Source organism: Oryx dammah, unplaced genomic scaffold, assembly GCF_014754425.2.
Source record: "Oryx dammah isolate SB20612 unplaced genomic scaffold, SCBI_Odam_1.1 HiC_scaffold_25, whole genome shotgun sequence".
Taxonomy (NCBI): Eukaryota; Metazoa; Chordata; class Mammalia; order Artiodactyla; family Bovidae; genus Oryx; species Oryx dammah.
This window is the reverse complement of record NW_024070209.1, coordinates 71,034,831-71,062,473: the sequence shown is the minus strand read 5'-3', so window position 1 is coordinate 71,062,473 and position 27,643 is coordinate 71,034,831. Positions and strand designations below refer to the sequence as shown.

The window sequence follows — 27,643 nt, the reverse complement described above, 5'->3', positions numbered from 1 at the left end:
ATTTAATGATTTTGGTTTTCTACTTGGAATTTAATTTGCTCAATAAAAATACACCTCACAATTGAATGAAATATCATGATTAATGGTTAACAATAACTCTTATTACAAAGATATTTTATTTTTAAGAAGCCTAAGAATACGATGCAATTTGTTTAAGCTTAAATAAATCTATATCTAAAGGTCCCTCAGAGTATCTAAGCAAAGTAAACTTGTACAGGTTTTAGATGAGGCCATGTTTCCATGTCCTTTCAGTACAGATAATCAGGGTAAATTTCACTGTGGGGCTAAACCACAGACGACTAGATCAGGCACTGTAGACATAAAGAACTTTCAGAATTGTACAGGTGCTCACATAACCATCACACACGGACCAGAATAAAACAAACAGCACAGCTGTTTAATCAACCTCCTTACTGGAGCATTTCCCAAAATACAGCCCTCTGTCTTCTATTCTGCTCACCTCCACTCCTATGGTTTCATGATTCATTTCCCAAGTTCAATTCCATAATTCAAATATTTCTATTTTGCATTCTTTGCCTCATGTGCAACAGACCTAAAATAAAACCAACCTCAAAATCGTTGAGTTGGATGAGATTGTAGGGGACATCCATTTTTTACTTTAATGGGCTATAGGACTAGCTTTTATAACGCTTCCAGCAGGGGGTTCTCTAAACTCTCCTTTCACATCTCCAACTCTAGGGGACTCCCCTTTGCCCAGGGCACCCATTTTTGGTGCCTTGCTTCCAATACCAGTACTAATTCTCTGTCCAGGTTTCCCAGCCAGGAAATGATACCATCCTCTTTTCACTTCCCAAGCCCCACTTAAAGCCTGCACCATCTGACTGTTCCCCAAACCCCCATTTCTAATCAGGTATAGGATGGGTCAGGCCTAATACTTTTAATCAGCTCCTTCTCCCAGTCCCATAATTCTTAGCACATAATAGGTCATCAATAATTCATTGCTAATTGATATTTTAAAAATATTAAGAGTTCAACCTTAGCAAGTGAAGGTTTCTTAATTTGAATTTTGTGCTTCATGTGATGTTTTTGACCAAATAGCCAGGTGAGAATTATATCATCAATTAGAATAAGGATACAGTTCCTTAGCAGATGAAGTGATAATTGTATAGTTTATACATCATTTAAAGACTCCTGTGGAGAGAAAAGTGCTGTATACAATGGGAAATGACATTTCAGAGAAATTTTGGTAAAATCTACCCAGCTCACAGCAGAGAAATTATTCTTTTAAATTTCTCATGTTTTTCTTATCCTCTACTGTGCAGACCCTAGCTAGCTTTCCTAAAGCAAATAAATGATTTTTCCCATTATACTAATAATGCTAGCATCTTAAAATTTCATTAAAGATGCAAAAATTGAAACTTTGGCAGCCAATTTTGTTTTATTTTCAAATAATTTCAGTAGAATGGATAGAAACAGGATTTTCCTATTTTACATGTCTTTTCTTAACATACCTGAAAACAGAACTAAAGATCAGTTATGTGCAGTTCATTAAGGCCCAGATTCCTTTCTGATCTGAGATATAGCATTAGAAGGAAACAGCTTAGAGGTGAGGAAACCACCAGTTATTAGACCAAGTTTCCAAAAGCCATGCTGCTGGAGTGAAACTTGCTAAAAACAAGATGATTCATGCTGTTGTTTAGAAGCTGGACCACAGGAACCCATCAGAGTAGACTAATTGCCCTCACTTCTCACACTCCAGTTATAAACCTATTAAATTCAAGGAAGGCAGCATTAAGTTATTTGAGGACTTCTACTTCCCAGAGGATTCAGTGAGGTAGAAACTAATACAAAGGACAAGGAAGATTACTCTCTCCTATTTAAATCTTTAAAAACAATGAGCCTCTCAAAGGCTCATACAGATATTTAAACATGCATGTACACGTACTTGTTTGTAGCAGCAATGTTCACAATAGCCAAAAGGTGGGAACAGCCCATCAACAGATACATGGATAAACAAACTGGTATATACAATGGAATATTATTCAGCCACAAAAGGAATAAAAGTACTGATACATGCTATAAGGTAGATGAACCTTGAAAACATTATGCTCAGTAAAAGAAGCCAGACACAAAATGTCACATATCATATGATTCCATTTATAGGAAATATCCAGAATAGATAAATCCATAGAGACAGAAGGCAGATTGGTGGTTGCCAGGGGCTGAGAGGAGGGGGAATGGGGAGAAACTGCTTAATGGGTAAGGAGTTTTACTTTGAAATGATGGAAATGTTCTGGAACTAGATAGATATGATAGTTGTATAACACTGTGAATATACTAAATGCCACTGAATTGCTCATTTTAAATAGTTTATTAAAAAAATGAGCTCATGTCTTAACCAGGTTCTTGCCTCTAGAACCCTCTTCACTCTACTTTATGCTTACCTTGCACACCATGGATGTCTTTGCTCCAAGCCTAGCAGCTTGGACACACTGGTTGGCACCTTTCCCTCCAAAGCCAATAAAAAACTTATGTCCATGGATGGTTTCTCCAGTTTTTGGCAGACGAGAAGTAAGGCTATAATTTAAAAGAAAAAGAGGGGGAAAAAACACATTGGAAACTGCAGTCAATTTGAGTTTTTCAAAAGACAGAGGGAAGTTTATCTGATGGAGCCCTGGTCTTAGCAGCCAGAACTGCAAGCAGGAGCAAGAAAGATTCTCTTTTCCTTGAAGATAATATTCAGTAGTTTGTATCACTATCAAGAAGTCATCTGTTTTACAAAATTCCTCGCTCTCATACTGCTGTAGCTCTACTTCAGAGCACAACTCTTAGAGTCTGTACTGCATCAGGGTTGTTCATGGGTGCCTCTGTTTTCTTTTTCGTGGAACTCTAAGAGGGAGGTAACTTCATATTCTCCCTTCCCAATGCCCAGCACAGAACTTTATTCACAGTGGGCCTTAATAAATGGGACCAAGTTAATGTGTTCTGTACAGGTTTATCTAGTCACTTACAAGAAGGAGGAAGTGTGCAGTAATTCTGGTAACCATGTGCAGGACCTAAGGAGAAGAGGGAAGTTGCGAATCTTATTTGCTTCCTTGGGGGTGGGGTGGAAGTAGGCTATTTAGATGGCAGGATTAGGTTTTAGTCCTGGTCCATCTTGTATACCATCCATTTCATGCACTGACTCAAAAACAGCATTAATCAAAAAAAAAAAAAGGATTCTAAAGATCTTAGTTTACAATTTTTACTATAGAAAATTCCAAACATAAAACTATAGAAAATGTTATAGTGACTTTCCCTAGCCCCATGTACCTATCACCCAGATTCAGTTACTGTCAACTCAAAGCCAATCTTTTCTCAGTTTGTACCTTCACTGACCTCTCCAAGTGCTAAGGATTTTTACTGACATGTTACTGCCTAGTGAGAATAGTATTAAGTGAGGCAGAAAGAGTAAAAGACTTTCTCTAGGATAACATTTGGAGAAGGAAATGGCAACCCACTCCAGTGTTCTTGCTTGGAGAATCCCAGGGACGGGGGAGCCTGGTGGGCTGCCGTCTATGGGGTCGCACAGAGTCGGACATGACTGAAGTGACTTAGCAGTAGCAGGATAACATTAAAGATGTAAGATGTGAGGAAACAGTACCTTTGAAGAATAGACAACTTTAAAAGGAGAAAGAGTTCTGGGTATGGGGCAAGTGGAGAAGATGGACTCCAGCGGCATGAGGACTGCTCAACTGGCCACAAAGAAGTGGGCCAAGGGCTGTGCGTGCGTGTGTGCCAGGTCGCTTTAGTCATGTCCAACTCTTTGCGACCCTATGGACCGTAGCCCAACAAGCTCCTTTGTCCATGGGGTTCTCCAGGCAAGAATATTGGAGTGGATTGCCATGCTCTCTTCCAGGGGATCTTTCCAACCCAGGGATTGAACCTGGGTCTCCTACATTAGCAGGTGGATCCTTTACCACTAGGGCCTGGAGCCAGCAGAGAGATAGCAGGCATTAACTAGCTTTAGACAAGAAAGAAAGGCCAAGAGATAAGTCCACAAGAAGTCAACTGAGAACCTACTCTGCTTTAGCAGGTTAGAAATTTATATTCATTTCTCACATAGGCTGCAATCTAACAGAAGACAGTATCTTACTGTATTAGAGTAACAGAACAGTGCCAGTTCCTACAGGTCCCTAACAGCCTATTTGCAATGGGATGACATATGACTGATGCCAGGAACACATGATCATGTCAATAAAAACCAAGTTTGACCTGTGAACCTCCCTTATGAAGTTATAAAAGTCTCAATAAACTGGGCTAAAACATTGCTCGGTTCCCTAGCAATGCCCTGTCAAATATGGTTATTTGAGATTCAAAAGAGACTCATCAATAATTTGAAAACATCCCACTCTACTCCTCCCCTTTTCAATTCTATTTTTATCTTGGATTCTAAATGCATTTATAGTACCGATGGAAAAAATATACATCTACAAGGTTCACTTCTGAAAAAGGTACTCAATCAAGAGAAAAATGCTCTTAATGTAATGTTATTATCCTGTCATTTAATTTAGCAATGACAAGTGATGATGAGAGTTTGATTTGCATCAGAAATCTTAAGCACTTTAGGATTCTGTTATGAACAGGCAATGATGAGTAATCTGTGTGATTGAGTAACTGTGTGAATTCTTGGCTTATTGATGCTGCTACAAACAACATTCATAACAACCTTAAAAAGAAAAAAGTATCCAATGTGGCTAAAAACAGGCCGAAATAACTTAATTAGGAAGACTGTCACTAAAGAAACTTATGACTTCCACTGTATTTATACTTAGATCTGGGTCACAATTCATTGGTTTGAATTAAGTGTATTTTTTATTATCAACTGTGGGAAATCATGAAAAGCATATCACCAGATTATTATTGGGATGTACGTGTTTGTGGGGGAGGAGTGAAGTCAAGGGTACAGCGTGTATGTGTTTGACGTGGGAGCAGATGGCTGAGATTTAAACTCATTTCTAAACAACTTATATTAACACAAGCACTGTACTGATTTAGCCATCACTTAAATTTCTCATTCCTTTGGAATGCTACTATTTTCTTTTCTGTCTGCATCTCTGTTCTACTCTTTTCTCTTCCTCCCCTCAGTTGTCGCCTTTTCCAGCACGAGGACAGGGACCAACGTCTGTACCATCTTATCCCCATTTGCTGACTGGATGAACCTTTCTAAGAGTCTCCTCTTGTCTCTGAAGGGCAGCAGAACATGCCACCCCAAAATATGACTGTAGGAGTTGAGGACATGCCACTGCAAAATGTGCTACTTTGGCATATCATCTGGAGTTGTAGGCACTTGAAAACCAGCAGATGCAGGGAGAGGTTTGCTCTGAACTCCCTTATCTGCCTATAGGAACTCAGCTGCCATCAATCCCCTTCCTGGAGTTTGATCAACCAGATGGGATGGACTCTTGTCACAGGAAAGAAGAAGAGAAGTCAATACCATGCCTAGACAGCCTTTCTCGCAGACTATCACACCTCTCACCTATTTTTCTAAGGGCCATCAGTTCAGTTCAGTTCAGTTCAGTTGTGTCCGACTCTTTGCGACCTCATGAACAACAGCACGCCAGGCCTCCCTGTCCATCACCAACTCCCGGAGTCCACCCAAACCCATGTCAATTGAGTCGGTGATGCCATCCAACCATCTTATCCTCTGTTGTCTCCTTCTCCTCCTGCCCTCAATCTTTCCCAGCATCAGGGTCTTTTCAAATGAGTCAGCTCTTAACATCAGGTGGCCAAAGTATTGGAGTCTGAGCTTCAACATCAGTCCTTCCAATGAACACCCAGGACTGCCATAAGTCTGTCCTAAAAATCATTTACTCTCCCCTAAGGGTTCTACCAGGGTTCCCAGGTGGCTCAGTGGTAAAGAATAAACCTGTCAATGCAGGAGACGTGGGTTTGATCCCTGGTCCACGAAAATCCCCTGGAGGAGGAAATGGCAACCAACTCCAGTATTCTTGCCTGGAAAATTCCATGGACAGAGGAGCCTGGTGTCCTACAGTCCACAGGGTCGCAAAAGAGTCAGACATGATGGAGACTAAAAACAATGAAGAGACTTAACACTCCCCTCTCCATTCCCTATTAAAATGTTATTTAATCCCAAAGTCTAAGTCACCTTGTGGATTAATTTCTTCCCCTGGATATTTTCCATGTATATCTGAGGGATACCTGTTACCGAATTTCTGTTTTCCTCTTGCTAATCTGTCTTTCATTACAGGGGTCTCAGTCAAGAACTGAGAAAGGTAGAGGGAAGGTGATTATTTCCTCTCCTACATCTCTTTTCCATGTCTCCCTTGTATGGCATCCTTTGTTTCTTCTTATCTGAAGATGTGGAGGTGTTGACAAATGGGGAAGAGGAGGCTGGGATGACTGTTCACTTGTTGGCAATAACAATTCCATGTTTTACAAGACCTTGTCCCCTGCATTCCCAATATCAGCAGCATTCCTTTTCTATTAATATAAGCAAGAACTGTAACTATCATTCTTACATTCAGACATTAACTCAACACATGTTAAATCAGTGTTTTCCAATGAACTTCCTACAGGGCAAAATCAGCTTGCTGACAATAAGATAAAATCTAACCATGATGCAAATAACAGAGGAGTGAAAAAAACATGTTACAGAATAAGATTAGTATAACCTGATTCATGTTTCTTAAAAGGAAAAAGATACTATGTATATATCCTCATATGATATGCAAATGTATAGAAAATGAAATGTTAATGACAGATATCCATGAGGAAGATGGGAGTGGGGAGCAGAAGTACACGGAAATGTATGTACCAAGAATATCTTTGTGTTTTATGGGAAGACACTTGTAACTATTTCAGGTTTATCTGGCCTCCCTGCATCCCAGCACCAGTTGGCTTCTTGCAGGTGCAACCTAACAGAACCTTGCCTTGGGCGATCCTCTCACCATTTCAGGGTTTCTGTTTCTGTTCTGGGCTGTCCTGCAGGACAGAGAAATCTGTTAAAATACATCAAGTATCTTGGTATAGACGCTTCTGCTTCTTGGCTTCACTGTCTCTGGCTCTTGCTTCCTGGATTATAGTCCAGCATAGAGGATGTGCACTCAAGCCTTTGTCTTATTGATCTGCTTTTGCTGAACCCAGATTAAGGCAGTTTATTGCTGATTTATTATTCTCTAAAAGTGAATGAGTTAAAGAGTGGAAAGTGGACTGGAGAGCAACTAGAAAATTAGTTACAAATGGGCAGAAGAATTTCTGAATTAAAAGATCCTAATTTACTTTGAATTATGTTTTTCTATCTTTTCTTTATTAAAGCCATGAAATTAAGCTCAGGTTCATGAAAGAACCTGCACAACGCACTGTCCTCTGTATGAAAGCATCACCATGATTCTTTCCAATTCAAACATGAGCTCTCAGTAGGGTGTCAAAGACTGTACTCAAGTACTCAAAGAAAAAAAAAAAAAAAGGAAGTAGTATTGGTAGAAATATGGACATCCCAGGTTGCTCAGTGGTAAATAATCTGCCTGCCAATGTAGGAGACTGGGGTTCAATTCCTGGATGGGGAATATTCTCTGGAGGAGGAAATGGCAACCCACTCCAGTATTCTTGCCTAGAGAATTCCACGGGCAGAGCAGCCTGGCAGGCTACACTCCACAGAGTCACAGAGTTGGACACGACTGAGCACACACTGGTAGAAATACACTGTTGCTACCACTGAAATTTTTAAATAGGACTTCCCTGGTGGCTCAGACGGTAAAGCATCTGTCTACAATGAGGGAGACCTGGGTTCGAGCCCTGGGTTGGGAAGATCCCCTGGAGAAGGAAATGGCAATCCACTCCAGTACTGTTGCCTGGAAAATGCCATGGACAGAGAAGCCTGGTATGCTACCTGGTACGCTACAGTCTATGGGGTCGCAAAGAGTTGCACACGACTGAGCGACTTCACTTCTATAAACTTCTGAATGAAGGAGAAAACCAGTTATAAGAAATATATTTGAACTTAAAACAAATCTGTAGTTTTAAAATGTCATGATATTTCAAATTTGGACAGAAGGAAGAACCAACAAATGTTTAGAGGTGGCCCCCCAGTCTCCTGGGCCATGAGAGGCCATGCAGTTCGAGCTTGGTTGCACAAGGCAGGAGGCCTAAGCCACTTACAGACTGCATTACCTTTGACAGCTTTTCCCTCTTTGAACCAGATTCTTCTCTTGCAAAACAGGTTTAATAATACTTGTCAACTCCTTAAATGCCTGGGTTTTGTACTCTGAGCTATTTCACTGACAGGTATTATCAGAACAACTTATCAATTGCTTTTAACTTCTTGACAATGACATCCCTGTTAAAGATTCTCACAGATGATTCATATTAAAGGAAGGAATGACCTGGTGAAACAGGGATGAGAAGCGTTTTGACCAAAGAGGTCACACTGATACTGACTCCAGCGAAAAGTCAAAGGATGTGCTGCTTTTTGGCTGTTGAATTCCATCCTTTCTTCTTTCAGGCTGCAAGCTTCTGACACATGGTACACCCCTGTAAGAGGGGGTTGTACCATTCGCTTTTACCCAGTTAACATTCATTATGCTCATTTATTATTCCTACAGCCTGTATTTTTCACCCATATCTATTCTTTTCAGCATTTGTGTATGTCACATTTACAAGCATAAGAGTAATTCCCAAACCAAGCTGGTGACAGCTATTTCTACCCTTGTAAAAAGAACTTAGCCTTGAAACTAAAACCTCATTTTGTGGAGCCTAACCCTACATTTGCAGACATACACTTAAGATTTATTTAAGGAAATGAAACATGAATTAGGCTTTAAATGCATCTTAACTGATTTCCATTTCTAACTCTTTCCCTGGCTAAACAAGCCTGTGGCTAAAAAGTCATTTTGTCTGAAGATACAGCTACTCTTGAATCAGTATAGATCAACAATTTTCTAGTCAGAAGTGGCCAGCCTTTCAGCGCGTCATATACTTGACCCTTATTTATTTAAATTTTGCTTATGTGTGAAAAAGCATGCTAGTCATTGGAAGAGCCAGTAAAGCTTTAGCATGTTATGGCCTTCCTTCCCAGACCACCTTACAGGTGAGATACCTGTGCCTAACTGAATTTTTGTGAAGTATTCATTCTGACAAGAAGCACTAAGTTTTTGAACCAGATCCAGGCTTTTAATTACTCATAATTGTGTTAGTTCTCTGTGTACCAATCCCCCGTGGGGCGAGGTGATGAGAGAAACCCTTAAATAATGGAATTTGGGAGTGGAGGCAGGACAACCGCCACAGCTGCTGCTCCTCCTGCCCTCTAGGGTAGGATGGGCAGAGAGCGAGAGTGGGAGGGAGGGATGGGGAAGAAGAACATGACCTACTGACCTTTGCTCTGCAGTGTGAACCAGTCATCTTAGGGGGAAGGAGGGGGGGGTCTCTAGGTTTATAACCCCGAGAATGTAAATAAATGTATCCAAGGAAAAGTCTAAATCTCTCCAGAGGTCTCTGACTTTTAGGCTTTGTTTGGCATTCAAAAACATTCTTTAATCCAAGTGCCAACAGACTTTCTCAGAAAGTCCTGATCGCACAGCAACGTGAAAACATTTATGGAGAACTGCTTCCCAACAATTTTCTTCATAGCAACACCACTGCCCAACATCACAGCACTCACTTCTGTCCTCTTGTCCTAGTTTCTTCAGGACTCAGGTCAGTTCAGTTCAGTCGCGTCGGACTCTTTGCGACCCCATGAATCGCAGCACGCCAGGCCTCCCTGTCCATCACCAACTCCCGGAGTTCACTCAGACTCACGACCATCAAGTCCGTGATGCCATCCAGCCATCTCATCCTCTGTCGTCCCCTTCTCCTCCTGCCCCCAATCCCTCCCAGACTCCCTCCCAATCAGAGTCTTTTCCAATGAGTCAACTCTTCCCATGAGGTGGCCAAAGTACTGGAGTTTCAGCTTTATCATCAGTCCTTCCAAAGAACACCCAGGACTGATCTCCTTTAGAATGGACTGTTGGGATCTTAACTGCACTCTGTTTCTTCTTCACTCTACTTCCCGGGTGGCTCAGTGGTAAAGAATCTGCGTGCCAGTGCAGGAGACACAGAGGACCTGGGTTTAGTCCCTGGGTCGGGAAGACCCCCTGGAGAAGGAACTGGCACCCACTCCAGTATTCCTGCCTGGAGAATCCCATGGACAGAGGAGCCTGCTGGGCTACAGTCCACGGAGTCGCAGAGTCAGACACGATTGAGGGAGTAACAAGGATGTGTTATTGACTCTTTTTTTCTATTTTTTAAAAAGTGATTGATCTAGGGTTTACAATATGCACTTTAACTTGGTTTATTTCCCAATGTTACTGAACTACTTTACTTATAAAAGTAATTTACAGTAGTATTCTTCCATTTCCCCTTTTTAACCTTTGTGCTATTATTGGCATACATTTTACTTTGACATGATATAAACTTTACAATATTGTGCTATTTTTAAATTGTTAACTGTCTTTTAAAGAAATTAAGAAATGAAGAAAATAACTCTTTGCATTTACCCGAAGATTTACCACTTCTGGGGCTTTTCCTGCCTTTGAGTGCATCTGAATTTCCATCCAGTATTAATTTAGTTTCCCCTAAAGAACTTCCTTCAGTATTTACTGTAGTGCAGGTTTCTAGTAAGAAATTCTCTTGGCTTTTGTTTTTGTCTTTATTTCCCCATCATATTTGAAGGATATAGAATTTTATGTTGACAGTTTATTTTTCCAGTATTTGAAAGATTTTTTTTTTTTCCTGGTTTGTATTGTTTCCCACAAGAAGTCTGCAATCAATTTTTGTTCCCCTTATGTAACGTGTATTTTTCCCTCTGGATACTTTCAGGAGTTTCTGTTTATAATTGGTTTGCAGGAATTTGATTACACAGTGTCCTTTGCTATGGTTTATATTGTTTATTCTTCTCGGGGTTCATTGAAATTCTTAGATCTATGTGTTTATATTTTTTATAACATTTGAAAAAAATTCAGTCATTATTTCTTCAAATACTTTTTGTGCTTCTCCCACTTTGTTTTTCTTCTTAGATTCCATTTACATGCATGATACACTGCTTGTCTCCCATCATAGAGGCTTTGTGCATTTTGCTCAGTCATTTTTTTCCCCTCTATGCTTCAGTTTAGATAATCTCTTTTCTGTCTTTGAGCACAGTGATCCTTCCTTCCATAATGTCTACTCTGCTGATAGACCCCTCCAGTGAATTTTTCATTTTAGATATTGCATCTTTCATTTCTTAAACCTCCATTTGCTTCCTTTATACATCTTCCACTTTTCTCCTCACTATATTCATGTTCTTCTTTAAATCACTGAGCATATTTATATGGGCTCTTTTACAATCCTTTTCTGCTAATTCCATTATCCTTGTTGTTTCTGTGTTGGTTTTGACTTTTTTTTCTTGGTTATGGATAACATTGACCTAAATCAAATCCCTTATGATTATACAGTGGAAGTGAGAAATAGATTTAAGGGACTAGATCTGATAGATAGAGTGCCTGATGAACTTTGGACTGAGGTTCGTGACATTGTACAGGAAACAGGGATCAAGACCTCCCCATGGAAAAGAAATGCAAAAAAGCAAAATGGCTGTCTGGGGAGGCCTTACAAATAGCTGTGAAAAGAGAGGCAAAAAGCAAAGGAGAAAAGGAAAGATATAAGCCTCTGAATGCAGAGTTCAAAGAACAGCAAGAAGAGATAAGGAAGCCTTCCTCAGCGATCAATGCAAAGAAATTGAGGAAAACAACAGAATGGGGAAGACTAGAGATCTCTTGAAGAATATGAGAGATACCAAGGGAACATTTCATGCAAAGATGGGCTCGATAAAGGACAGAAATGGTATGGACCTAACAGAAGCAGAAGATATTAAGAGGTGGCAAGAATAAACAGAAGAACTGTACAAAAAAGATCTTCACGACCAAGATAATCACGATGGTGTGATCACTCACCTGGAGGCAGACATCCTGGAATGTGAAGTCAAGTGGGCCTTAGAAAGCATCACTACAAACAAAGCTAGTGGAGATGATGGAATTCCAGTTGAGCTATTTCAAATCCTGAAAGATGATGCTGTGAAAGTGCTGCACTCAATATGCCAGCACATTTGGAAAAGTCAGCAGTGGCCACAGGACTGGAAAAGGTCAGTTTTCATTCCAATCCCTAAGAAAGGCAATGCCAAAGAATGCTCAAACTACCGCACAATTGCACTCATCTCACATGCTAGTAATGCTCAAAATTCTCCAAGCCAGGCTTCAGCAATACATGAACCGTGAACTTCCAGATGTTCAAGCTGGTTTTAGAAAACACAAAGGAACCAGAGATCAAATTGCCAACATCCGCTGGATCATGGAAAAAGCAAGAGTTCCAGAAAAACATCTATTTCTGCTTTATTGACTATGCCAAAGCCTTTGACTGTGTGGATCACAATCAACTGTGGAAAATTCTCTAAGAGATGGGAATACCAGACCACCTGACCTGCCTCTTGAGAAACCTATATGCAGGTCAGGAAGCAACAGTTAGAACTGGATATGGAACAACAGACTGGTTCCAAATAGAAAAAGGAGTATGTCAAGGCTGTATATTGTCACCCTGCTTATTTAACTTATATGCAGAGTACATCATGAGAAACGCTGGGCTGGAAGAAGCACAAGCTGGAATCAAGATTGCTGGGAGAAATATCAATAACCTCAGATATACAGATGACACCACTCTTATGGCAGAAAGTGAAGAGGAACTAAAAAGCCTCTTGATGAAAGTGAAAAAGTTGGCTTAAAGCTCAACATTCAGAAAACGAAGATCATGGCATCCGGTCCCATCACTTCATGGGAAATAGATAGGGAAACAGTGGAAACAGTGTCAGACTTTATTTTTCTGGGCTCCAAAATCACTGCAGATGGTGACTGCAGCCATGAAATTAAAAGATGCTTAGTCTTTGGAAGAAAAGTTATGACCAACCTAGAGAGCATATTGAAAAGCAGACACATTACTTTGCCAACAAAGGTCTGTCTAGTCAAGGCTATGGTTTTTCCAGTGGTCATGTATGGATGTGAGAGCTGGACTGTGAAGAAAGCTGAGTGCTGAAGAATTGATGTTTTTGAACTGTGGTGTTGGAGAAGACTCTTGAGAGTCCCTTGGACTGCAAGGATATCCAACCAGTCCATTCTTGAGGAGATCAGCCCTGGGATTTCTTTGGAAGGAATGATGCTGAAGCTGAAACTCCAGTACTTTGGCCACTACATGCGAAGAGTTGACTCATTGGGAAAGACTCTGGTGCTTGGAGGGATTGGGGGCAGGAGGAGAAGGGGACGACAGAGGATGAGATGGCTGGATGGCATCGCTGACTTGATGGACGTGAGTTTGAGTGAACTCTGGGAGATGGTGATGGACAGGGAGGCCTGGCGTGCTGCAGTTCATGGGGTTGCAAAGAGTCAGACATGACTGACTGACTGAACTGAACTGATGGATAACATTTTCTTGATCCTTTGCATGCCAGTGACTTTTGAGTGAATGATGAACATTGCAACTAATATATCAATGAGTATCTTAATTTTGTTGTATTTTTCCAAAGGGTTGAATTTTGTTTTTTTTCAGGCAGTTAAGTTGTGAGTCTGTTTGATCCTTTGAGGATTGTTTTTAAGAGTTGTTACAGTGAGTATAGAGTAGCCTTTACTTCAGGACAAGTTGACCCCTTTTACTAAATCCTATAAATGGTCCTTATTGGGTCTCTCCTGAATGCTCCAGGGGTTCAACAATGTCTCTGGCTGGACAGAACTCAACACCTCCCATTCCTGTATAATCTCTGAGACATGTTCAGTTTAGAGCTTTCCAGTAGTAGTCCAGTTTTGTGGCATTTCTTTTTAAACATTTATTTATTTGGCTGTGCCAGGTTTTAGTTGTGTCACACAGCATCCTCAGTTGGGACGTGTGGGATATAGTTCCCTGATTGGTGATCAAACCTGGGCTCCCTACATTGGGAGCACAGTGTCTTAGCCACTAGACCACCAAGGAAGTCCCCAGTTTTGTGGAGTTTTCTATGTATGTCCATTGAGCATTTAGTAATAGAATCAAAGGGACTCCTATGCAGATTTCTGGACCTTTCTCTGGTTAATTTCATACTTCCCAGTATGTGTTGCCATAAATTCTAGCCACTGTAGTCTTCCTAAATTATAAACTCACTTTTCTCAGCTCATGAGAAAATGCCACCATGCTTTCCTTGAACTCCTCCTCTTTGTGCCATGGTCAGTAACATGCTTCCAGGGCTCACCCTATTTGTTTCCTTAGTCTTCTGGATAATACTCCTGTTTGTCCAGTATCAGAAACAGTTGCTTCATATGTTCTGTCCCATTTTCTAGTGGTTTATAGTGGTAAGATAAGTCTAGTGTTAGTTATTCTAATATGGCCAGAAGTAAATATTTTTGAACGAATGGTCTGTACCTTAAAAGGTGCTTAGATAGTATTTCCAATGTAAACTGAGTCCTCTTCTAATAGAGGACCGAGTACAGAAGGCACCAGGAGAGGTACATAGGTCAAAGTATTAGAAACTTTAGTTCAGTTCAGTTCAGTTCAGTTGCTCAGTCGTGTCCGACTCTTTGCGATCCCATGAATCGCCAGGCCTCCCTGTTCATCACCATAAGTACCAGCTAATGTCAACTATTCCTTTTGAATATATATATATATATATACACACACATATGTATCAATAACCTCAGATATGCAGATGACACCATGCTTATGGCAGAAAGTGAAGAGGAACTAAAAAGCCTCTTGATGAAAGTGAAAGAGGAGAGCGAAGAAGTTGGCTTAAAGCTCAACATTCAGAAAACAAAGATCATGGCATCTGGTCCCATCATTTCATGGCAAATAGATGGGAAAACAGTGGAAACAGTGTCAGACTTTATTTTTGGGGGGCTCCAAAATCACGGCAGATGGTGACTGCAACCATGAAATTAAAAGACGCTTACTCCTTGGAAGAAAAGTTATGACCAACCTAGATAGCATATTCAAAAGCAGAGACATTACTTTGCCGACTAAGGTCCGTCTAGTTAAGGCTATGGTTTTTCCAGTGGTCATGTATGGATGTGAGAGTTGGACTGTGCAGAAGGCTGAGCGCTAAAGAATTGATGCTTTTGAACTGTGGTGTTGGAGAAGACTCTTGAGAGTCCCTTGGACTGCAAGGAGATCCAACCAGTCCATTCTGAAGGAGATCAGCCCTGGGATTTCTTTGGAAGGAATGATGCTAAAGCTGAAACTCCAGTACTTTGGCCACCTCATGCGAAGAGTTGACTCATCGAAAAAGACTCTGATGCTGGGAGGGACTGAGGGCAGGAGGAGAAGGGGACAACAGAGGATGAGATGGCTGGATGGCATCACTGACTCAATGGATGTGAGTCTGAGTGAACTCCGGGAGTTGGTGATGGACAGGGAGGCCTGGCGTGCTGCAATTCATGGGGTCACAAAGAGTCGGACATGACTGAGCGACTGAACTGACTGATGTATATATATACACACATATGTATATATATACACACATATACATATACATACTTACATATATATACACACACACACACATATATATGGCTTGCCAGGTGGCGCTAGTGGTAAAGAACCTGCCTGCGAATGCCACAGACTTAAGAGATGCAGGCTTGATCCCTGGGTCCGGAAGATCCCCTGGAGGAGGGGATGGCAACCCACTCCAGTATTATTGCATGGAGAATCCCTTGGACAGAGGAGCCTGGTGGGCTACAATCAGAGTTGCAGAGTCGGACACTAATGTGACTGAGCACACACACAGACACATACACACCTCCTTACTCCCAGCTGAGAAAAGTCCTGGAGAAAGAAGAAAAGCTTGGATAGGTAGGTGCAGAATGAGCTAATAGTGGAACTACAAGTTGCAAGAGGAGAGGGCAGGAGAAATACATATATGTGTATATGAGAGATGAGTGACGGGGTACTGGACAAGACAGGATAGCAGAAGGGTATGTAGGATGAGGAAAAGAACTATTGAGGCCAAAGCATTTATTAAAATTCCCGATGAAAATGTGTTAATTCTCTGAATAAGACAAGCAAAGTATGATAGTGACAAATAACTATAAAACCAATATTTTATTTTCTATTTTGCCAGTTAATTATAGTACATTTTATATTTCAAAATGACTTCTGTCACCACCATTGTAATTATCTGTAGGCTACTTCTTGCCATCTGCTGGTGTGTATGCTAAGTCACTTCACTCGTGTCTGACTCTGTGAGCCTATGGACTGGAGCTCTCCAGGCTCCTCTGTCCATGGGATTCTCTGGGCAAGAATACTGGAGTGGGTTGCCATTTCCTTCTCCAGGGCATCTTCCCAACCCAAGGACTGAACCCATGTCTCCTGGGGCTCCTGCATTGAAGGCATATTCTTTACCGCTAAGCCACCATCTTTTACCGTCTCCCATGACTCCGGCACTGGCAGGTGGGTTCTTTACCACTAGTGCCACCTGGGAAGCCCAGCTGTTAGGTGGATGAGCCTAAATTGTAATTCCAGACTTGGAAATCCACTGCCATGTCTTTAAACCACTCATTACTACTTTTTTTTCACAATCAACTTTCAATTTTTTAAAATGAAAACTTAAAAAAACTACTCTCTTAGCAATATAGTATTATTTACTATAGTCACCCTGTTACACTACATACTTACAACTTTTTTATAATGGGCAGTTTGCTCCTTTTGAGCCCATACCTGTTTTGCTCACCCCTGAACCCCACCTCTGGCAACCAATAGTCAATTTTTTGTATCTATGAGCTTAGTTTTTAAATTAAAAAATTTTTTTTAAAGATCCCTCTTATAAGTGATATCTATTTCAGTTCAGTTCAGTTGCTCAGTCATGTCCTACTCTTTGCGACCCCATGAATTGCAGCACGCCAGGCCTCCCTGTCCATCACCAACTCCTGGAGTTCACTCAGACTCATGTCCATCGAGTTGGTGATGCCATCCAGCCATCTCATCCTCTGTTGTCCCCTTCTCCTCTTGCCCCCAATCCCTCCCAGACTCCCTCCCAATCAGAGTCTTTTCCAATGAGTCAACTCTTTGCATGAGGTGGCCAAAGTACTGGAGTTTCAGCTTTAGCATCATTCCTTCCAAAGAAATCCCAGGGCTGATCTCCTTCAGAAAGGATTGGTTGGATCTCCTTGCAGTTCAACAGACTCTCAAGAGTCTTCTCCATCACCACAGTTCAAAGGCATCAATTCTTTGGCACTGAGCCTTCTTCACAGTCCAACTCTCACATCCATACATGACCATGGGAAAAACCATACCCTTGACTAGATGGACCTTAGTTGGCAAAGTAATGTTTCTGCTTTTGAATATGCTATGTAGGTTGGTCATAACTTTTCTTCCAAGGAGTAAGCATCTTTTAATTTCATGGCTGCAGTCACCATCTGCAGTGATTTTGGAGCCCCAAAATATAAAGTCTGACACTGTTTCCCCATCTATTTCCCATGAAGTGATAGGACCAAATGCCATGATCTTTGTTTTCTGAATCTTCGGCTTGAAGCCAAGTTTTTCACTCTCCACTTTCACTTTCATCAAGAGGCTTTTTAGTTCCTCTTCACTTTCTGCCATAAGAGTGGTGTCATCTGCATATCTGAGGTTATTGATATTTCTGCCGGCAATCTTGATTCCAGCTTGTGTTTCTTACAGTCCAGCGTTTCTCATGATGTACTCTCATGAAGTTAAATAAGCAGGGTGACAGTATACAGCCTTGATGTACTCCTTTTCCTATTTGGAACCAGTCTGTTGTTCCATGTCTAGTTCTAACTGTTGCTTCCTGACTTGCATATAGGTTTCTCAAGGTCAGGTGGTCTGGTATTCCCATCTCTTAGAGAATTTTCCACAGTTGATTGTGATCCACACAGTCAAAGGCTTTGGCATAGTCAATAAAGCAGAAATAGATGTTTTTCTGGAACTCTCTTGCTTTTTCCATGATCCAGTGGATGTTGGCAATTTGATCTCTGGTTCCTTTGTGTTTTCTAAAACCAGCTTGAACATCAGGAAGTTCACGGTTCATGTACTGCTGAAGCCTGGCTTCAAGAATTTTGAGCATTACTTTGCTAGCGTGTGAGATGAGTGCAATTGTGAGGTAGTTTGAGCATTCTTTGGCATTGCCTTTCTTAGGGACTGGAATGAAAACTGACCTTTTATATTGTTGCAAATTTTAATTTTTTTCTTATGGCTGAATAATATCCCATGGTATCTATGTATAACCACATTTTCTTTAATACGTCTACGGGCCCTTAGGTTAGTTCTTTTTTTAATTTTTTGAGGAACCTCCCTTCAGTTTCCGAGTGGCTGCATCAGTTGATGTTCCCACCGACGGTGCACAGCGGCTCCCTGTTCTCCGATGCTTACTGCTTGTCTTTTCTATGATGGCCACTCTCACAGGTGTGAGATGACAATACATTGTGCTTTTGATTTGCATTTTCTTCATGATTAGTGATCATCATTAGTGACTGAGCATCTTTTCATGTACCTGTGGATTATCTATAGGTCTTTGGAAAAATGTCTATTCAGAACTTCTGGCCATTTTTTAGTTGTCTGTTCATATATATATATATATATATATATATATATATATATGCTATTGAATTGTGTGAGTTCTTTATATATTTTAGATATTTTTCCTCAATTTTGACTATAATACTGGACATTCAGTAGTTATAACAGATATATTTAACATTTTTATGAACATAGAAAACAGCAAGTTCTGTATTCAAAATGACTTGTAGTTCACTGCATTACTCTACTCCCTTTGACACCAACTGATATTACACAGGAGAGCAGTGGCCTCCACACAATGTCATAATAGATAATTGTTCTTTTGGCTGCAGGACCTTTGCTGCGTCACGAGGGATCTTTCCGCTGTGGTGCACAGACTCTCTAGTTGTGAAACGTGGACTTAGTAGTTGCGGTGTGTGGGCTTAGTTGCTTCATGGCACGTGGAATCCTAACCAGGGATCGAACCTGCATCCCCTGCATTGCAGGGCAGATTCTTAACCACTGGACCACCAGAGAAGTCCCGATAAATATTCATTCTTAAAATTTAACTTGTTTGTTGAATCTCTTTGCATACGCTATTCCTTATGATTGGAAATTTCTTTCCCCTGCTTCTTTTTGGAGCCAGTCTATATGCGTCCTTTAAAATTCAACTCAGTTATTCTCCCTCTGGGAGTCTGGATGTAACTGTGTGGGTTAGGTGGCCTGCCTCTACTCTCTAGCAGTCTATGCATGTTATCTCTCATAGACTGTATCCCACCTGCTTCTGTATCACCATGGCCTAAGACTTTGCCCATACACACCAAGTGTCCAATAAACAGCCGTTAAAATATATGTACATCGATAGTGCCAGATACCATTTCTTCTTCTTTTAAAAAATATTTATTTATTTGGCTGCGCCAGGTCTTAGTTGTGGCATGCAGGGTCTTTTAATTGCAGCATGTGGGATCTTTGTTCCCTGACCAGGGATGGAACTGGGCCTCCTCAATTGGCAGCATGGAGTCTTAGCCACTGGACCACCAGGGAAGTCCTCAGATACCATTCTTTGAGTGCTTATAAGACAAATAGTGCACTAAGCATCTTATAACTGCTAAGTCACTTAATCCTTACAATAACCCCAAGACAAGGTTATTATTTTCATTTCCATTTCACAGATAAGATCAATGAGAATTAGATTAAAAAACATACCCAAGTTCACCCAGTAAAAGACAGAGAGCCAGAATTCAAACCAAGGTTGATATGACTCCAAAACCCATATAAGATATTATGTACAAATGTATTCAATGTCCCTTGGAATTATTTATATTTTGTGTTTTTATAATTTCTCATATAATTTTTGGTAGCTGTACTTTTGAAGAATACTGGAATTCTGCAAGCTGAACTAAGATGGCAAGGTGGGAAAACCAAATAATGGTGTTCTTTTCCTTGGAGTTCAGAAAGAATTAAGTTGATGGATCAAAGAAGAAATCCAGTGATATTTAGGAAGTAATGAAAACTAAGTTACAACGACAACAAAAAGTTACAAGCATACCTCAGAGATATTTCTGATTCAGATCCCAACCAGCACAATAAAACAAATATTGCAATAAAGTGAGTCACACGAATTTTTTATTTCCCAGTGCATGTAAGTTACCTTTATATTATACTGTAGTCTATTAATGTGCAATAGCATTACATCTAAAAAAAAACAACATACCCACCTTAGTTAAAAATAAATACTTCATTGCTAAAAAATGCTAACAATCTTCTGAGCCTTCAGTGAGTCGTAATCTTTTAGCTGGTGGAGTGTCCTGTCTCAATGTTGATGGCTGCTGACTAATCAGGGTGAGATAGCTGTGGCAATTTCTTAAACTAGGACAACAATAAAGTTTGCCACATCAATTGACTCTTCCTTTCATGAGCGATTTCTCTTTACAGTGTGCAGTGCTGTCTGATAGCATTTTACCCTCAGCAGAACTTCTTTCAAAATTTGAGTCAATTGTTTCAAACGCTGCTGCTACTTTACCAACTAAGTTTATGTAATATTCTACCCCCCTTGTTATTGTTTAAACAATCTTCATAGCATCTTTACCAGGAGTAGATTCCATCTCATGAAACCACTTTCTTTGCTCATCCACAAGCAGTAGCTCCTCATCTGTTTAAATTTTGTCATGAGATTGCAGCAATTCAGTCATATTTCAGGCTCCATTTCTAATTCTAGTTCTCTTGCTATTTCTACCACATCTGCAGTTACTTCCTCCATTGAAGTCTTAAACCCTCAAAGTCATTCATTAGGGTTGGAATCAACTTCTTCCAAACTCCTGTTAATGTTAATATTTTGACCTCTTCCTATGAATCACAAATGTTCTGCACAACATCTAGAATGGTGAATCCTTTCCAGAAGATTTTCTATTAACTTTGCCCAAATTCATCAGAGGAGTCGCTCTGGCAGGTTTAGCCTCATGGAATGTATTACTTAAATAAGATGTAAAAGTTGAGATTACTCCTTGATTCATGGACTGCAGAATGGATGCTGTGTTAGCAGGCATCTTGAAACATTAATCTCATTGTAAACAACAGTAATCTCAGTGTATATCTTCATCAGAGCTCTTGGGTGACCAGGTACACTGTTAATGAACACGGATATTTTGAAAGGATATTTTTTTTCCCCCTGAGCAGTAGGTCTCAATAGTGAGCTTAAATAAATGTTGTAAACATATGTGCTGTCATCCAGGTTTTGTTGTTCCATTTACAGAGCACAGGCAGAGTAGATTTAGCCTAATTCTTAAAAGACCTAGGATTTTCAGAACAGTACATGAGCACTGGCTTCAACTTTGAGTGGCCAGATGCATTAGCTCCTAACAAGAAAGTCAGCCTGTCCTTTGAAGCCAGGCATTGACTTCTCTCTAGCTATGCAAGTGCTAGATGGTATCTTTTAATATGCAGCTCTTTTGTCTGCACTCACAATCTTCTGTTTAGTGTAGCCACCTTCTTACGATCTTAGCTAGATCTTCTGGATAATCTGCTGCAGCTTCTACATCAGCACTTGCTGCTTCATCTTGCACTTTGATGTTATGGAGATTGCTTCTTTCCTTAAACATCATGAACCAACCTCTCTGTTGGCTTCAAACGTTCCTTTTGCAGCTTTCTCACCTCTCTCAGCCTTCACAGGATTGAAAAAATTAGGGCCTTGCTCTGGATTAGGCTATGGTTTAAGGGAATATTTTAACTGGTTTGATCTTCCATCCAGACCACTAACATTTTCTCCATATCAGCAATAAGACTGTTTTGCTTTCTTACTATTTTATGTGTTCACAAGAGTGAACTTTTAATTTCCTTCAAGAACTCTTCCTTGGCAGTCAAAACTTGGGTAACCCTTTGACACAAGAGGACCAACTTTCAACCTCTCTCTGCTTTAGACATGCCTTCCTCACTCACCTTAATCATTTCCAGCTTTTGATTGCAGCCTGAAATATGACAGAGAGATGTGCAACCCTTTCACCTGAACACTTGGAGGCCACTATAGGGTTATTAATTGGCCTAATTTAAATATTGTTGGTTGCCTCAGGAAACAGGGAGGTATGAGGAGAGGGAGAGAGATGAGGGAATGGCCGGTCAGTGGAGCAGTTAGAACACACAAAACATTTATCAAGTTTGAAGGCCTATATGGACATGATTCAGCAGCTCAAAACAATTACAATAGTAACATCAAAATCCCTGATCACAGATCACAGTAACAAATACAATAATAATGAAAAAGTTTGAAATGGTGCAAGAGTTACAAAAACGTGACACAGAGACATGAAATGTGCAAATGGTGTTGAAAAATGGCATTGACAGACTTTCTCCACACAAGGTTGATATAAAATTTCCATTTGTGAAAAACATATCTGTGAAGCACAATAAAATGATGTTATACCTGTACTGAAGAACTGCTTATAATCTTTACGAAGCCTAAAGGACTTTAGAGCTGAGTTTCTTTAAGTTTTGGCAGAGTACAGTTGACCCTTGAACAACTAGCTTGAACTGTGGGGTTCCACTTATAGTCAGATTTTTTTTTTTCACTAAATATACACTACTGTGCCACATGACCTGTGGTTGGTTGAATCCATGGGTGTGGAACCATAAATATAGGGGAGTGACTTAACCCCTGCATTATTCAAGAGTCAACTGTACTTATTTGCAAATAGGTAACTGAAAATTTAGATTTGTTATTTCTCACTTGAAAAATGAAGATTTCTAATTTAGAAAAAATCAATATTATTGCTATCACAGTCTATGGATTATATAGCATTTTAAACCAGTGGTAAAAATCCAGATGTAAAATATAATATGTAAAAGGTTCTTAAAAACTGCTGCCCAAGTTACTTTCTGCAATAGTATGGAAGAATTACATCAGAAAAAAATTTTGACCACAGAGGAAAAGCCAGTATCTAAAATGTGATATATTTGGGAAACAAACTAAAAACAAAACAAAACACCTCTAAGCCCCAAAAAACCCAAACCCCAAATAAAACCCCCAAGTTTTGTTTAGAAAGCAAATCGACCATATACATACAAAGATCATTATACTTGCCTGTCTTCTGCAGATATACAAGAAATGCCTCAAATCAAACCAGTATTATAAAAATTGTGAAGAAAGTAAAGTAAGATAGATGGAGACATTTAAAGTGCTCACATGAAGATTTTAAGATAATCAGTTGTCATAAGAACTTTACACAATTCAAAGAAATCCTCCCCTATGACCTTTGTCGTATAACCTTATCATACAACAAAAGGGTAACTTGCCACCATGTGGAGAATACTAACAAGTGATTAAAATTATATCCAATGAGGCAGACTTTGACATAGTAGTATTCTTACCTGGGAAATCTCATGGACCGAGGAGTTGGTAGGCCCCAGTTCATGGGGTCGCAAAAGAGGTGGACATGACTGAGCAACTGCATTTAACTATGGAAGAAATACACTGGAATCATCTCAGACCTGTTTGGGATATTCAGTTCAACTGCCAGCACACATTAATTATGTTGTTATGTTTCAGGCTCTGTCTTGAGATTCTGGGGACATCCACACCCTATCGTCACCGAGCTTACAGTCAAGTCCTAACACTGTAAGCTCACTGTCAAAATGGAGGAAGATCCAGCCACTTAACTACGAGGTAACTATCCTTAGCAGAACTCATGTAATTCAAGAACTGACATCCATTGTGTCACTGTTCTGTGACACAATGTGTCAGGAGTTAACACTCTGTATTATCACAGCTGAGAGACGGTATAACCAGGTATTTGCTGTTGTTTAGTTGCTAAGTCATGTCTGATTCTTTGCAACCCCACGGACTTGCAGCATGCCAGGCTCCTCTGTCCATGAGATTTCCCATAACCAGGTATGGTGCCACTTAAAAACTGATGTGCTTATCTGTGCCAAGGATGACTCCCCAGGGTCAGGAATAACCCTACTCCCATTCTCTCAAAGGGTAATTTCTCCAAAAAATTGAGTGTGTTTTGCCATATTCACATGACTTCACAGTTCCTGGTTTTATTGATTAATCACTATTCTCTACCCTGGTGGCACATTAAAAATCTATGGTGGTAGGATGGGAGGGAGAAGGGAGGCTCAAGAGGGAGGAGACATATATATAATTATGGCTGATTCACATTATTGTATAGCAGAAACCAACACACCATTGTAAAGCAATTATCTTCCAATTAAAAAATAAAAACATTTTTTCTCTGCCAAAAAAGTGAGATAACTGGGCTTCCTTAGTAGCTCAGACAGTAAAGCACCTGCAATGCAGCAGACCTAGGTTCGATCCTTGGGTTGGGAAGCTCCCTTGGAGTAGGAAATGGCAACCCACTCAAGTATTCTTACTTGGAGAATCCCCATGGATGGAGGAACCTGGTGGACTACAATCCATGGGGTCACAAAGATAATTGTAAAGGTGAATACTTTAGTTATTAAATACTTCTCTATCTTTATTGATCACCTTTAAAAAAATCTATGGGAGGAATTTATTTAAAAAAATTTTGATGACTGGGCACTATCCCTGGAAGTCTAGTTTAATTGATTATAAGGGCAGCCAGTGTTGAGACCGTTTTCTTCTTCAGTTCCACAGTGTCTTATGCTAGCTGGAGTCAATTTTTTAGCTCTACTTTCACTTTTACTCTGTTAGTTCCTTTGCTAGAGAAAGAACTCCCTTTCATACTAGACTCCTCACAATTTTTTTTTTCCTCTGGACACTCTCATTTAAAATCTCAAAGGGAGGGCAACAGAATAATGGACAAAAGACACATGGACGGGCAATTCTTGGAAGAAGAAATATAAACCAACAAACATCTGAGAAAAAACTCAATCTCACTAGTAGTAAAACAAGAGAACATTTATCACCTTTCAAACCAGAAGTGTGTTGGTTAGTTTTCTAGGAAATAGGTGTTTCTCACATTGCTGGTGGGAGTGTATTTCAGAACACTTTTTATGAAGGCAAATTGGCAATATATTACAAAAATGTTATTTCCCTTGATCTAGAGATTCTACATCTAGGAATTTTCCTAAGGAAAAGGAAACAAGTCCAAAAGATAAGAGTTCAAAGAAGTTTATCAAAGCAAACAGATCAACTTACAGATATAAATTTAGGACACTGTATCTTCAAGTAATACAGTGGTGAAACCATGCTGTTGCTGAACGTGGGGCTAGTGGAGAAGGTGTGAGGTTTACTGAGCTCCTCTTCTGCACAGACATCCCCACCCCCACCAAGCATATACTTGTAACACGTATGCATGCACAAGGGAGATACATAATTGCATGCTGCTGCTGGTGCTAAGTTGCTTCAGTCTAAGTTGCTTCAGTCGTGTCCGACTCTGTACAACCCCATAGACGGCAGCCCACCAGTCTCCTCCATCCCTGGGATTCTCCAGGCAAGAACACAGGAGTGGGTTGCCATTTCCTTCTACAATGCATGAAAGTGAAAAGTGAAAGGGAAGTCACTCAGTCGTGTCCAACTCTTTGTGACCCCATGGACTGCAGCCTACCAGGCTCCTCTGTCGGGATCCAGCCCTGGTGGATCCAGGGAATTTGAAGCGAGGACGGGGTTGGCAAGGAAAAACTTATTTATTTATAAATATAGAAATATAAGATTAGATTAGGAAGAAATAGTATAGTAGGAAATTCAGGTGGAGAAAAAGAGGCTGAATAACTTGGTTTATGGGGAAAACCAATAAAACCTCGAGACAAGAGGTTTGCACCATCTATATTAGGCCACGGGCGCCCACTTGAATATCGAAGGGTGCCCCGCCTTAGGCTCCCTTTCCCGTGGGTCTTAGAAGCCAGGGCAAATAAGTAGATGTGGTGAGCCTCCCCGCTCCAGATGGGAATTCAGCCGAAAAAGGGGAGAAAAGAACAACATGGCGAAGCCCAGCATCAGTGCAAGACTCCAAAGACTCCACTTTCAAAATCAGCTTATATACCCCAAGTTGTACATAAAGAAATAGTGGAATATGCAGAGTTATGCAGGGGCAGCAGTTGTGACCCTCATTGAGACCAGGCTTTCTTTATGCATACCCTCCCGTATACAAAAGGTCTCAGGTGGTTTACATTATCTTCTGGCCAAGAGGCCTGTTAACATTTTTATGGCTCTCTTCCTGGATAGTGGGTTATAACAAAGAAAGTACTTAACTCAAAGATCTAATGTTGCTAATATCAGGTCTACTACCTGTTTTTCTATATACCAACTATCTCTACAAATAAAAGATATGAAAATTTGGCAGCAAGTATTGGCTCAACAAATGAAACCTTTAATCAGTCCTATTCTAATGATTTTGACTCCTCGGAAGCCCCTAAATTCCTAGGATGTTTGAAGCTTCCTGTGCCTCCCGCAGTCAGGAGGCCTCAATCAATCAATCACATGCGCAGCTGTAGGAGTCCTGCAGGCAGGCTAGAAAGCCATCAGAGGGGTTTTCGGATTGAAACACCCTTTCAAATGCAGAAGACTAAAGCCTTGAGATGACTTTTTCCAGAGTGTGTCAGAAGAGTGGAAAAGCAGAGTACAAAGGCCAGCAGACTTTGGTTTTTTGGGGTACATGCTCAGGAAATACCAGGGGGAAAACCTGAGATCTGACTCGACCTTGCCCATCAGATTTCTGCCGCATGACCTTGTCACAGGTGGGATTCCTCACGCTGGCTCCCGGCACTCCTCCATCCGTGGGATTTTCCAGGCAAGAGTACTGGAGTGGGCTTCCATCACCTTCTCCACATAATTGCATAAGAGGACATAAACAAGGGATTACTAGGCAGGACCTACCTCTTGAGAAACCTATATGCAGGTCAGGAAGCAACAGTTAGAAATGGACATGGAACAACAGACTGGTTCCAAATAGGAGAAGGAGTACGTCAAGGCTGGATATTGTCACCCTGCTTATTTAACTTATATGCAGAGTACATCATGAGAAACGCTGGGCTGGAAGAAGCACAAGCTGGAATCAAGATTGCCGGGAGAAATATCAATAACCTCAGATATGCAGATGACACCACCCTTATGGCAGGAAGTGAAGAGGAACTAAAAAGCCTCTTGATGAAAGTGAAAGAGGAGAGTGAAAAAGTTGGCTTAAAGGTCCAACATTCAGAAAACGAAGATCATGTCATTCAGTCCCATCACTTCATGGCAAATAGATGGGGAAACAATGGAAACAGTGGCTGACTTTTGGGGCTCCAAAATCACTGCAGATGGTGATTGCAGCCATGAAATTAAAAGACACTTACTCCTTAGAAGGACACTTATGACCAACCTAGACAGCATATTAAAAAACAGAGACATTACTTTGTCAACAAAGTCAAGGTGATGGTTTTTCTGGTAGTCATGTATGGATGTGAGAGTTGGACTATAAAGAAACCTGAGTGCCGAAGAATTGATGCTTTGAAACTGTGGTGTTGGGGAAGACTCTTGAGAGTCCCTTGGACTGCAAGGAGATCCAACCAGTCCATCCTAAAGGAGATCAGTCCTGGGTGTTCATTGGAAGGACTGATGTTGATGCTGAAATTCCAATACTTTGGCCACCTGATGCGAAGAGCTAACTCATTTGAAAAGACCCTGATGCTGGGAAAGATTGAGGGCAGGAGGAGAAGGGGACGACAGAGCATGATATGGTTGGATGGCATTACTGAC

The 27,643-nt window shown here is 40.6% G+C and overlaps 1 protein-coding gene across 3 annotated transcripts in view; it reads right to left on the bottom strand.

Annotated features, from left to right (window-relative positions):
- RBKS (ribokinase) overlaps positions 1-27,643 on the bottom strand; it is a 108,498-nt gene that overhangs the window by 70,465 nt on the left and 10,390 nt on the right. For all 3 annotated transcript variants that reach the window (XM_040224385.1, XM_040224386.1, XM_040224384.1), the window contains exon 2: positions 2,406-2,538. In XM_040224385.1, coding sequence (XP_040080319.1) covers positions 2,406-2,538 — 133 coding nt within the window. The remainder of the gene's footprint in view (positions 1-2,405; positions 2,539-27,643) is intronic.